This window comes from Scardinius erythrophthalmus (assembly GCF_964197995.2).
Source record: "Scardinius erythrophthalmus genome assembly, chromosome: 12".
NCBI lineage: Eukaryota > Metazoa > Chordata > Actinopteri > Cypriniformes > Leuciscidae > Scardinius > Scardinius erythrophthalmus.
Genome location: NC_138232.1, coordinates 12,554,494 through 12,568,675, shown reverse-complemented (window position 1 = coordinate 12,568,675; position 14,182 = coordinate 12,554,494). Strand labels below are relative to the sequence as shown.

General features: G+C 37.0%; 1 protein-coding gene across 4 annotated transcripts in view; it reads left to right on the top strand.

Annotated features, from left to right (window-relative positions):
* Positions 1 to 14,182, top strand: part of gabrb3 (gamma-aminobutyric acid type A receptor subunit beta3) — a gene marked incomplete at its 5' end in the record, with an annotated part of 76,762 nt that overhangs the window by 48,447 nt on the left and 14,133 nt on the right. For all 4 annotated transcript variants that reach the window (XM_081380089.1, XM_081380088.1, XM_081380091.1 and 1 more), the window contains 2 exons: positions 81 to 218; positions 5,395 to 5,547. In XM_081380089.1, coding sequence (XP_081236215.1) covers positions 81 to 218; positions 5,395 to 5,547 — 291 coding nt within the window. The remainder of the gene's footprint in view (positions 1 to 80; positions 219 to 5,394; positions 5,548 to 14,182) is intronic.

Here is a 14,182-nt window from a genome sequence, read left to right as displayed (position 1 = left end):
GATATGTGATCTGATATTTACTTTGGTCCAGTAATTTATATTTTACTCCTCAACAAATTTGATTTATGTTTTTCCTGTAGATGGATACACAACAGATGACATCGAGTTTTACTGGAAGGGAGGAGAAAACGCAGTTACTGGTGTGGCACGTATCGAGCTCCCACAGTTCTCCATCGTGGACTACAAACTTGTGTCTAGAAATGTTGTCTTTTCCACAGGTAAAGTAGCAAAACAGGTTGAAATTATAAACAGACTAAAAACCCCTTCAAAGACTAAAACCCCTTTGTATAAAAGCATTTCCATTTAAAAATCATTTTTTGCACCAGAGCTTTTTTCATCGTCTTTGACTATTATTTGTCCACTTGCATGACCCTATATTTACATCCTTGAGGTCATGACCCCAAAATGTGGCTATGAGTCTAGCAGTTATTTTTATTATTTGTGCAAGGCAGGTTTGTTTGCATCAGGATAGTCAGTAAAGGGATACCCGAATCATTTGTTATAGTTCTTGCTACTTAGTCAATAACAATATAATTTATTAAATACTGAAATAGTGGAATGTGTTGTTTTAAGAGTGTAATTTGCAAGTCGTGTAATTACGCAAGTGAGAAAGTATATAGCTTAGATCTGAGATATGGGAGATTTCTAAATCTAAGGAAGTTTTCTACCAAACGTCTGAAGTCTATCTGTATAAAACATGCCATTAGTCTAGAATAGCAGTGTTCGGAAAAATAAATTAAACTAATTAAACAAGTTCATTTACAGCACAGAAAAATGATGAACACTACATATCATATATATATATATATATATATATATATATATATATATATATATATATATATATATTATTATTATTTTTTTATTTTTTTTCCCTCTGGTTGTCCTGTTTTCTGCCCGCACCCTCATGAGATTGATATTCCCATGTACTGCTTATTTGAAAACCTGCCTAATTGGGGCCCTGCATCAAATATATTTATTCCTCATGACAGAACAGACCAGTAATAATTAAGGAGCAATTACCACTCTATTTCCTCAAGCTTCTAAAGAAAAGAGCAGAGATGGAAGGGGGGAGAAAGTGAGAGATGGGAGTCAGAGTCAGAGAGGGAAAAACAGCCACTTTATACAAACCATCACATATTCATGAGGTAGAAGACCCATTGCATAAATTATTCTCTTCTAAAACTTAGGCATTTATAGAGGCAGCGTTGCAATGATTATTCCCCACCCTGAATTAATTATACATAGAAAGAGACTGGCTATCCTCTGCACATAGTGAAAAGGATTATGGGAATCATGAAGTTGCGATTGAAGAGGATGTGACTATATTGCTGATGCCATGATGAGCTTTTTCTAGGAGGAAAAAAAACACTTTGGGTCAAAATTGTGTATAGTAGAGGCTAACTGACCCAGGCTAACCAGCCAAACCTTGACCTTAAAGAGATAGTTCACCAAAAAAAGAAAATTCTGTCATCAATTACTCACTCTCATGTCATTCCAAACCCATAAGACTTTTGTGCATCTACAAAACACAAATGAAGATATTTTTTATGAAATCTGAGAGATCTCTGTCCCTGAATATAAAGTCTTTTCATCCAAAACCCTTGACCGAGGCTTGACATTAATTTTTTCCTCACCAGCCACTGTGGCTAATGGATTTCCAAAATTATTAACCAATCAGCATTTTCACTGGCCACAATTTTGACATTGATACCATGGGGGAAAATGTATGTGCAATACGCACAATCCCATTCCGAAATTCAAGCCCTGTAACACCAACAATATTCATAGAGAGCACATGAAACGAGTGAGTGAGGGGAGGCGGGTTTATGTGTCAACTTGAATGAGATGAGAGATCGAGAAAGCGCAACTGGTATCGTGCATCTATTCTGCGGAAAATGAGTATTGGAAGCGTTTATAGATATTTCAGTGTCAATATGTATTGAAAAAAATATATTTTGACAACACTATAAATTGCACTTAGTTTATTATTTCAGATGTTTTTTTAAAAGACTACACTTAAAAAATCTATATATTGTATATAAAACTCAACCTGCCAAAGTGGCTAGTAGGAGTGACTGTGTTACACGCCACTGCTGAAATCCACCCGCATTTGGCGAGATCGCGGGTGTTAATGTCAAGCCCTGCCCTTTACGGATCAAAACGTTCATAAAGAGATTGTAAAATAAATCCATATGAATTGAGCGGTTTAATTCAAGTCTTCTGAAGAGTATGATCACTTTATATGAACAGATTTAATTTAGGCTTTTATAAACATTGATCAGCAAATGTACGTAGTGCACTCAAGTATGGTAAACGGAAGCTCAACCATACTTGACGCACAAGAACAAACTTTCTTGGTTCTTGTTGAAGCTCAAAAATGCTGGCGTGATGCAAAAATTAGCCTCATTGGTTATAATATATAATAATATATAATCGTGTATACGTTCATGTATATGTGGATAAAAGCCTAAATTAAATCTGTTCATTATTTAAAGCGATCGTGTCTTTTCAAAAGACTTGGATTAAAATTAGGGCTGTCAAAAGATTAATTGCGATTAATCGCATCCAAAATAAAAGTTTGTGTTTAAATAATATATGTGTGTGTACTGTGTATAATTAAATTTGTATATATAAATACACACACATGCTTGTATATATTTAAGAAAAATGTGTAATTTATATATAAAATTATATAAATTATATATAAATATATACAGTATATGTATGCAAATATTTCTTAAATATATACATGCATGTGTGTGTATTTATATATACAAAATAATTGTATAATAATCATCCTTGAGTACACACACATATATTATGTAAACACAAACTTTTATTTTGGATGCGATTAATCGCGATTAATCTTTTGACAGCCCTTATTAAAATCCTTGATTCATATGGATTTATTTTACGATAAATTTTTGGAGCGGCAGAGTTTTGGGTGAATAGAAATCTCTAGTATTTTATAAAAAAATATCTTTATTTGTGTTTCAAAGATGAACAGAAGTCTTACGGGTTTGGAACAACATGAGAGTGAGTAATTTTTGAGTGAACTAATCCTTTAACATATCCATCTTAACACAGTAACAATAATTACACATTAATGAACCAACAGTGTGAGTTTAGGGGCGGGACTATCTGTTTCTCTGACCAATAGAAGATGAGAGGAATGTTGATGTTTGTACATATCTTATGTACAAACAAAATCTTTCCACAGATCACACAAGTAATTAGTCTGAAGTGTGTAGGTAGTTCATAACGTAGGTTACTTATTTTTATAGACTGTAATGTGAGTACAGGTTGCGTAATGTGCATCTGTAGGTTGTGTTATACGTGTGTAGGATGTGTGATTTATTCATAGGTTGTGTGCATGTTTGGGTGTGTGTATGTGTATCTAGGCTGAATGCTTGTTATTTGCATTTTTTTCACCTCCATAAATAACTACGCAGAGATACATAGGTCAGATCACTCTTGCTTAATTTTGCATCATGTCAGTATTATAAGGCAACGTTTCACCATGACATGTAGATACCAACACCTTCTGTTCTTTGGACTGATGACGGAGTTGAAAATGGTTGAACAGTTGAACTCTACATTGAACATGGATTTGAATTGTCAATAGTGTAGTGAAGTATTAAAGCACAGCTCACACAGAAATTACTTTTAAACCAAGCAGCAGTCTTTGAGGTTCCCATTGCAAAATCTGCATGGGGAAATTTCTCAATAGTGTGGATTTCTATTGAAATTACTGGATTTTGTCCTCAAAAATTCATCAAACAACTGTAAATCTGACCGCCCCTGAAGTAAATATCTTGACAAGCAAATTTTCCTGGCCTGACTTGGGCCAAAAATGCCAGTGAATATTACAAAAATACTCCAGAAATTCTAAATATGAGGGCAAAGTTGCCTTTGTATGAAGTTTTTATTTTCTATTTGTTGATTTAAATTTTGTCTGTAAGCGTAAAACATAGTTTGTGTTAATATATTGATATGAAATTATTTGAAGTATGAATCGAATTGAATATGAACGTGTTTGACAGATGATATAAAACAAAATCAATTCCATGGGGTTAATATTGTAGATAGCTTCAGGGGCCGGTTTCACAAAGCTATTTTAGACCGGTCTATAGTGTGAGACAAGTCTAAAATTTGCTCATAGACAGTCTAATGCAAGTTAGACTGTTTCACAAAAATAAAGACTGACTTAATTTAGACCAAAAAAATTAGACACCTTACCCCCAGGCTAACTGAGGTCTAAGACTCTTTGTTACCTTGGCAACCAGCAGTAACAATCAGTTACATTACAAACTGCCAAAAGAAAAGTGAAAATGGCTCATAATTTAAACATTTCTTCTTGTTACTAACGTTACATTCCCAAGTAAAATGTCCTTGTAACTGTTAGGGCCGTTACATAGTCAACGCGAGGCGCGAGCAACGATCGACGCGCTTTCTTTCATACGCAAGCGTCACGGGCGATGTGTGAAATGCAATACACCGTGACTGTTCAACCGTCTATTTCGCTTCAAACGCTCGCTTTATACGCACGTCCTATTCGCCTTGGACGCGCGAATGGATTCAAAATGTTCAAGCGTCGAACTAGAGGCGATAGACGCGAATTTGACGCTCTATTCGCGTTTGGTTTGAACGCTGCATAATAACAGGCTGCGATGTCAAGATTGCAATGCTGGAATGTGTGTGTGTAACGTTAGGCTATGTCAGAGAGAGAGATGGCACGGGCGCGATCAAACAGTGGAAACATAAAAACATACTCCGTAATTTATAGCCTACTCCTCCAACAAACACATATTTTCCGCTGGGGTAAACTGCACTGAGCGGTTGAATGCGCTTACTCGACCCGCCATGTTTTTTGTTTTGAAAAGTGTCTTATTTTACCCAGAATGCATTGCAGTGTAGTCCTACTTAAGATAGTCAGAGTCTTAAGTGCTTTGTGCAACGGTCTGATTTAGATGTCTATCTGAAGTCTGACTATCTACTATATCTAAGCCATAGTCAAAGTCTATCTTTGTGAAACCGGCCCCAGAACTAATAGACTTGGACTACAAGCCATAATAGTTTTGATTTCATAAGGGGCTTTAACATTTCATATTTACTCAATATTTCATTCTCTTTTTTGTCTCCTTTCACACTGTGGTGTTTGTGCTCAAGGCTAAGCTGCAACAAATCACGCTTTTTTGTTTTTTTGTCCACGCTTGCTTGTTGCCATAGCAACAGAAGCTACCCGTGCTGCCAATGCTACTGATGTAAAATGTAAAGAATTGCTCTTTGAAATAAATATCCATCTTGTGTCTCCCTATTTATTTTTTTCCTCAGTCTTTGCTTCTCTTTCTTTTTCGTTTTCTTAAACTATCTTTCTCATGTTTTTAACAGGTGCCTATCCTCGACTATCTTTGAGCTTCAAGCTAAAAAGAAACATTGGCTACTTCATCCTGCAGACCTACATGCCCTCAATCCTGATCACCATCCTGTCCTGGGTCTCCTTCTGGATCAACTATGATGCCTCAGCTGCCAGAGTGGCATTAGGTATGCTATTTATTCATTAGCATGTCCTGTATGCATCTGACAGGATGTATGTCCTCTGTCGTTTCCACTCTGGAAGTGCATGCTTTATTTAACAGCACATTGTTGGATGTTCCAATAACTAGAACGCCAACATTCAGTATTCTGTTTGAATTGTAACTTTTTCTATACACACTCCAGGTCTCCTCAGAGTCCTCACCCTCCCTTTGGTTTACTTTTTCTTGGATCTTGCCTCCAGACAAACACTGGCACACACTAGCTCAGACACATACACAGACAGATATTGTAGGGGCGCATGCATCATTTAACAAGGAACAGGGTAGACCCAGGTAGCCACAAACCCATTGCTTTCGACACACTACAGCGACTGCTCACAGAGAGAGACAGTTCTCAGTGTGTGTCTTCGCTCTGATGTTGTTATTCCAGAATGAGGAGTGACACAGTTTGCCCGAAAAGCTACAGAACCTCTCCAGCTGCAGTGAGTCGCAGGACACAAAAGCTGTGTTTCAAAACCCTGCATAAACAGCCTTTTAAGGCATCTCATAGGCACTCTCCCATTGCGAAACTTTGTCCAAATTTTAAGGAATCTTTTTGCAGAAACTTGAGAATTTACTGTTTACATTGATGTAGTATAAAATATTTGTGTCTCCTGTGCCCTTCATGCAAGGATTGAAAGCACTCCTTGCATGAAGGGCACAGGAGACACAAATATTTTATACTACATCAATGTAAACAGTGCTATATTTTTTAGTAACGAGACAGGTTACAAAAACAGTGTGGCTTTTCAAGCTACTTTTTGAGTTGCAAAATAATATTGTAATAATTTTTCAGTAGTTTTGAAAAGTAATGATATCCATTTTTATATGTGGAACTATATACATACACTACCGTTCCAAAGTTTGGGGTCAGTACGTTTTTTCTTTAGAAATTAAAATGCAGCAAGAATGGATTAAATTGATCAAAAGCAGCAGTAAAGACTTTTACATTGTCACAAAAAAAAAACGTGAATGAAGGATCATGTGGCACTGAAGACTGGATTAATGCTAAATTCAGCATTTCTATCACAGGAATAAATCTCATTTTAAAATGTATAAATATATAGAAACTAATTTAAATTGTAATAATATTTTTTTAAATCTTACCGATCCCTACTTTTGAACGGTGTGTGTGTATATATAGTATAATTTAATAATAACATATGTGTAGCTGTGATTTGCCACACTATCAAAATAGCTTTTATGTAGTTGATTACTTTTTATTATTTGCTTGTAGTATTGCTTACCACCTTTTACCAGAAGCTATAGCTGAACTACTTTAAGCAGATTGTTCCATTTCAGTCAGGATGCTGCCCAGAAGACAGCAGGGCAGCTCACTTGGTTGTGAAACAGAGCTACTGTGAGCGCCTTTTAAACCAAATTTCAGTCTCACTGCCTCCAGCCTACTCACTGCCTGTGTGGACACCAGACTAGGGGCGAATGAGCTCAGATTTACAAAAGCTTCTACTGTAGACTCTTTCATGCATGTACCAAATTATCATCTGTGCATTTTTAAATCACAGAGATAGATCACAGAGTGCAGTACAATATCTTTGTAATTACATGTTTAATGTGCGTGAGAGTGTGTTTGTTCATGCACCCAGGTGCAGCTCTTTGAGATGGAGGATGTGATATGTTGGATATGGGCCTTCTTTAGGGAAATTGTCCTCATTAACCATGTTAAGCGGAGAAATGAGAACACTTTACTCTGGGAGGGAAGAGTCTCCTGGGTCCCCCACACATATACCACCCATCTCACCTGCCTCTACGCATCATTATAAGGCCCCCCACCCCCTCTATCTATTTTGTAGCTCTCTCTCTCTCTCTCTCTCTCTCTCTCTCTCTCTCTCTCTCTCTCTCTCTCTCTCTCTCTTTCTCTTCTTCTTTTCTTTGTCTTTTTCTGCTGTCCTCCTACAGCCAGGCAGCCAAATGAAAACAAAGGGATCAATGTAGCTAGAAAACAATTACATTTAACTTCCATTTCAATCCCAAGGCATGCTGCAGCACAGATGAATCTCTGGCTTAAATGCCTCTTTCTCGCCACTTCCCACTGCCTCGCTGACTCCATCCATTCCCTGCATCCACATCCGGCCGGCCCCGGCCTTATATCTCGCACTGCATTACTGCAGCACACTTAAGGACTTCCTTTCATTTCAGAAAGGAAGTTATCAAATGATGCAAGAAGCAAACATATTGAATGATGTGGATGATGTTTTAATGGTGTCTTCCGATTGTTTTGCTGACGTGGACAGGCGTGTAGATCTTTTCTGGGGAGATTATTGTAAGATCTCAAGATGGGTTAATGACCAAAGCACATTAGGAGTTACATTTATAATACTTTTGCATATAGTCTGGCTCCATTCTGTCATGTAACAGCTGCTTATTATGATTCATTCAATTCCCATTAAATAAAATCATGTTCCATCCTTCCTTTTGTTATAAAAGGACATGCTGAAGCAGCTGCCCAAAGATACCAAGATGGCAACTGAGTTTACTGGCTTGCCTTAAAGGAATAGTTCTGTCATCATTTACCAGAGGTGTAAAGTCCAGGTTCAGTAAGTAAAAGTCGTCCTCAGTATTTTGTTCTAATCACCTGGATTTGCTAATTCAGCCAGGAGATAGAACTAATTAGTGAAATCAGCTGGCTGAGTTCATGGGTGGAATAAACATATGGCAGGACTTCTACTTTCTGACCCCTGGACTATACACCTCTGTCATTTACTCACCTCATGTCATTCTAAGCCTATATGACCTTTTTATGCATGGAACACAAAATGAAAATTTTCAGTGTAGTTACAAAGAATGGATCATTTACATTGAATAGAATTAAAAAGAACCCAAATGCGCCATAAAAATATCATGCCAGATCATATCCAGTGTTTGGAATAACGCCGTAACAACGTTATTTTTTCAGTAACGGGGTAATCTAACTAATTACTTTTCCCGTCGTTACAACGCCGTTAACATTACTGGATGTTGAATGCGGTGCGTTACTATGCATTGAATAAACTGTGTAATCCGAACGAACGCACCCCTGGCTCGCACAGCTAGTGAGGAGGTGGGTTAATAACGAGGTAAGCGATTATGGTTGGCTAAGGCAGAGTCATGTTTCATGGTAGCCAATCAGAGCCAGTGTTTTTACACACATGCCAGCAAACGCGCCCCACACACACAGAGACACACATACAAATCAGCTAAACAGAGATTCAATGAAGCAGCAGAGATAGCGAGTCAGGAGCAATCCGATAAAAAGTTGGCATTTTCAAGGTGGAGATATAAGCACTACTTCAAATTCATTGAGGCCAAAGGCAAGAACTAGGGGTGGAACGGTACATGTACCTGTACGGGCGTCACGGTTTGGTGCATACATTTACACGGAGAATACACGGTAGAGCTGTTGTTCCATGTTCAGAGCTAAGGCGGGGCTACAGATTAGGTGTCCCAAATAACCCGCATATAACAGTAGTTCCGCATTACATTAATTAATTTGCACGCAAGTTTTATTTATTTTTATACCGTGTATTCTCCGTGTAAATGTATGCACCAAACCGCGTGTGTGTGTGAGGCGCGGACGCGATCGAACAGTGGAAACATAAAAACATTCCGTAATTTTGTTTATACAGGACATTCAAACTGCAAAGTATTTTTTTTTGAACAGTAACGCAAATAGTTACTTTCCCTGGTAACGAGTTACTTTTATTATAGAGTAATTCAGTTACTAACTCAGTTACTTTTTGGAACAAGTAGTGAGTAACTGTAACTAATTACTTTTTTAAAGTAACGTTCCCAACACTGATCATATCACATCAGATCTATTCTAAGTCTTCTGAAATCGCACTATAGATTTATGTGGTGAAGTCAGATTCTTAAACTAACCATTCAGAAAGGTATTTACACTTTATCAACAGATTGACTGAACAGATTGGACTCAAAAGAAGAACTAATTTATGTGTTGCTACTTCTTGCATAAACTCTCATGAAAACACCTGTGGACGCCAGGGCTGGTGGCAAGATTTCACATAAACATAATATAGAAGTCATTTAAACCCCTTTTATAGTGGTATTTTTGTCATTTTGGATATTGACCATCTTCACTTTCATTGAATTGAAAAGAGTGGCCATGATGTTCTTCAAAAATGCACCCTTTGTACAACTGGTTTGGTACATAAAAAGATAAAGTTTTCATTTTTGGGTGAACTATTCCTTTAAAGGAACTTTGACTAAACTCATCTGGCCAAAGTGCTTGAAAGAACTCTGATATAGATCTTGAGTATTTGCCGATGTTGTGCATTTCACTTTCAAAAGTCTAACTCGAAAGAACGACATCCCACACTATTCACTGCAGACAGGTCTGTGTGAAGGTATGTTTGTTCTGGTTAGGTAACTCCTCTGCGCTGAACTCTCTGCGCTGAGCTGAGTTTGATCCTCCCTTGCTGTGACCTGGTCATTGCACAAATCAATGCAATATGCTCCGTGTGCAGCCCTCTCTTCTTCACACCAGAATGCTGCTTTTGAGTTTATGTAAGCTAGGACAGGCATCCATCTGCCCACACATGTCCTCTCTCACTCTGGGGACTCAGGCCTTTACAGTGAACACACAGTGGGAGTGAAGTGCCAACCATTTTCTTTGATCTCTGTGGTTGTTAAATTGTATTCTACGTTCTAATATTCAACTCTAGTAATAAAGCTTGTGAATAAAAGGTCTGAAAGACTAGACATGCTAATTTTAGTTGAACTTGTGCAGTTCTATGACAGCTCACATTTTCCCAGGAAAACTGTTGATGCTCTGTACACTTAATTCTGTCAGCTTATGAATTTATGACAGACCGGTCATTTAATACAGAGCAGCTATTCCCGACCAGTCAGTACCAATTCTTCAGCAGTAGGTAGAATGTAAAATTATTTTATTCAAATAAAATAATAAATAATAATAAAATTAAAATGTATATAATACTTTATTTGTTTGATTGTTCATTCATTCATTCATTTATGGGTCAGTATTTTTTTTTTATTCAGCAAGGATGAATTAAATTGATCAAAAGTGACTGCAAAGACATTTACACAAAATTACCCCCATAAAAAAGATATCAAAATTATTTTTCAAATAAATTCTGTTTGATTCATCAAAGAATCCTAAAAATATGACACTAAAGACTGGCATAATGGCTGCTGAAAATTCTGCTTCATTGTAATAGGAATTAATTCCATTTTCAAATATAATATAATATAATTTTTTTTTTAAAAACTGTAATGTCACAAGATTACTGTTTTTATTGTTGTTGTTTTTTTGACAAAATAAATGTAGCCTTGATGAGCATAAGAAAAAAAATATTTTTAAGTCTTTTGTGTAGCTCCATTTACACATTCTACTAATTTATAACGCAATAACCAAAACAAGCTGTGTATAAATTGTTTAGATGAATTATGTACAGTATGTAGCCTATATAAAGACATCAGACAAATGTAGTGCATGTCTTTACTCGACTAATGATGCTATAGGCCTATTGATATCCACTGCAATGAAAAATTTACCAATTCCTTTTTTTCTTCTTTTGGTCGATGAGGGACTACTTGAGACTTACTGATGGGGCTGTGGGGATACATAAAACGAAATAGGTTGGGGAACACTGCTAGAATATGCATAATGTCTGTCAAATTCCATGAAAAGAATGTTCACCTCATAATCCTGAACAGAAATCACTTTATTCCGTGGAAAACCTGTTCACTGCAGCATTAGGGTGAACACTAAATTATTAAAGCCATTTAAATAGTCAAGAGACAAGAGAAAATAAGAAAAGCATGTACATTCTTTTAAAATTCACTGTCTGAGATGTTCTGGCCAGTCAAAGTCACGGTCACAAAGTGCCTGGATTGTAATTCCTGGAATTGTGCTAAATGTAACTTTAAATGTTAATGTGATGCTGCTCAGGGTAGAAACTAGGACGTGGCTGCTTTGCAGTCAGTCGACAAGACCCTTTTCTCGTTAACGAGGTAAAGGCATTCCTTAGGGATTGCGAATGTGACGGAGACAAGGCCCCCTGTAAAGCACACTGCCTTGCACTAATTACACTTTAATTAGAGGAAAAACCCAAAGTAACAGTGTATAACTTTTGTGCTCGAGATCTAAGCTAAGATCTGGCTTGTTATAGTCAGGATGGACATCACTCTCTCTGTGGAGAGATCTTCAAGTAGTTTTGATGTGATGTGATTTGGGACAGAAGTTGGCAGTTTGTTTGAGAAATTAGCTCATCTATGATGAAGTCTTGCTGTGTTTGTTGTGGAAGAGGTTGGTTCTTTGCAGGGCAACAGAAATATTGACAGTTCCATTTCTTGCTCCAGTCAGGCATATTCACACTTTAGTCCCATCACGGCTACAGCAGAGTCAGCAACAAACATACTGATTTGAGTGGCAGCGTTAACCGGGAGCCGATGCTATTTGCAGAAAGGTAAAACTACCAAATATGCAGAGCAGAGGCTGAAAGAAATCCCCACAAGTGTTAAAGGGATAGTTCATCTGAAAATGTTTTAATTCTGTCACCCTCATCGTTCCAAACCTGAGTTACTTTCTTTTTCAGATCACAAAAAAAAGATATTTTGATGAATTTTGGGGTCCAAACAGCTCCGACCCTTATTTGATTTTTTGGAAGAGATGGAAAAGATAGTTTGTTTCTATCTCTTTTTATCCTCAAATATGCCTTTGACGTTGTTTGCACACTGACAGTGATTTTTTTTGTTTCTACATCAAGGAAAAATCTCCTTGAAAGCAGCGATAAGTTACATCAAGATACGAGCATGTCGCAACTAGACTCACTTTCAGACGGCACGTCCTCAGACCGCCCACAGTCTGTTCGCTGACCATCTGACTGATACATATTGCTCAAAAAACTGGAAAGCACTTTCTCAATCTGGCAAGCTCCAATCTGATTGGCTGACTTCACACAAGTTGTGGGGGTGCAAGCTTACAGGGATTTTTATCAGTCTGCCTGGAAAGTCATGTTTACAAGTTAATAGGTTGATAAAAGTGCTTTTGACAATAAAATGATCACTGGATTTGACAAAGTTTGTCAGGTTAGTGGCATCAAATAAATAAAAAATATTTGAAATATATGAAGGTGTACAACCAAGTTAAACTGTGTCCTATGGAAGCTTGTTTAAATAACGAAAACATTTTAAAAGATAATTGCGACTTTATATCTTGCAATTCTGATATGAGATCGCAATTGCGTGTTATAAATCTCGAGTTTATAACTCGCAATTCTGACTTTATAGCACGCAATTGTGACTTTGTCACGCAATTCTGACTTTATGTCTCCCAATTGTCTATACACATTTTCTGCTTTTTTTAGTTTTTCCACGAACATTTTATAACTTTTTCATGCCAGTTTATTATTGTGGTATAGTCTATTTCAGGAAAAAAAAAAAAAAACTCTTATCTACGACCATCATTTCCCAAAATTAACCACACATGGATTCCATCACTTGACAGAACTCTGAATAATGGCAGATATGCTGGTGTTTGGAAGAAGTTTGGAAAAATAATGGAGATATTTTATAGAGTAGGAGTTTGAACAGTATATTTGTATTATCTTCTACGTGTGTGTGCTTGTTTGTACATATTTGAGTGGGTGTTTGAGCAGTTGGAGTATCGCTCCTCTTTGAACTGGCAGTAATACTGACTCAGGATTGACTCACAGAATAAACAGAATAGAGTATCACAGCATAGACTCAACAAAATGCATAGAAAATAGAAAAAATGCTATTGACCTTTCTATTTATATAATATAATCTATAATATAAGACATTGTGTTAAATATGAATAGCATGTGGGAAAGCTTGGAGAAAGGGAGGAAGACACTAAAAGGAAGAAAAAACAACAACAGTGCTGGGCTATTCTCTTCAGCTGTGGCCAAGTTGATCAGTCATGCTGTTTTATACCTTGTATGTTATTCTTGATTTCTTAGTTCTGGCCGCTGTACAAATGAATCCAATCTAATCAGCTAATTAGGTCAGAACTCACATAATGTATAATATACAAAAGGGTGCAGTGTTGTGGCTTTGTAGTGGCGATTAAAGGTTCAGAGACTGTCAGTTATGGGATAAAACAGCATTTTATTTAGTATTGCAATCAATTATGAAGGTAACCAGGCTACTGCCATCATAAGTGGATTATTCAAAGCTAGATTTGACAGTGTTGTGGTTGTGTAATTCCGTTTACTAAGCAGGGCTCGGATCTGGCATTTTAAACATTGTGACAGCACTCAATCTGTAGCACCCATTCTCAGAGTCCAGATTCATGGTGGGCGTTGGAACAGAAGTGTCAACTGAGAGCGCTTTCATCCCTGGCTGAGTCCTTCCCTGAAATTTCAGTCAGTGTGTTCTGCCTTCCATCAGCATGTACTTTCAAATTGCTTACACTTGGTTGTACTGAGACATACTGTCTGTGTAAACCTTAAAGTTTGCTTCCTAGAACATAGACCGCTGACTGTTTAAAGGGATAGTTCACCCAAAAATGAAAATTCTGTTATTATTTACTAACCCTCATGTCATATGATGTTCTTTTTTTCTGTAACAAAATGTAGTTTTTATTTTTGGTGAAGTATTAA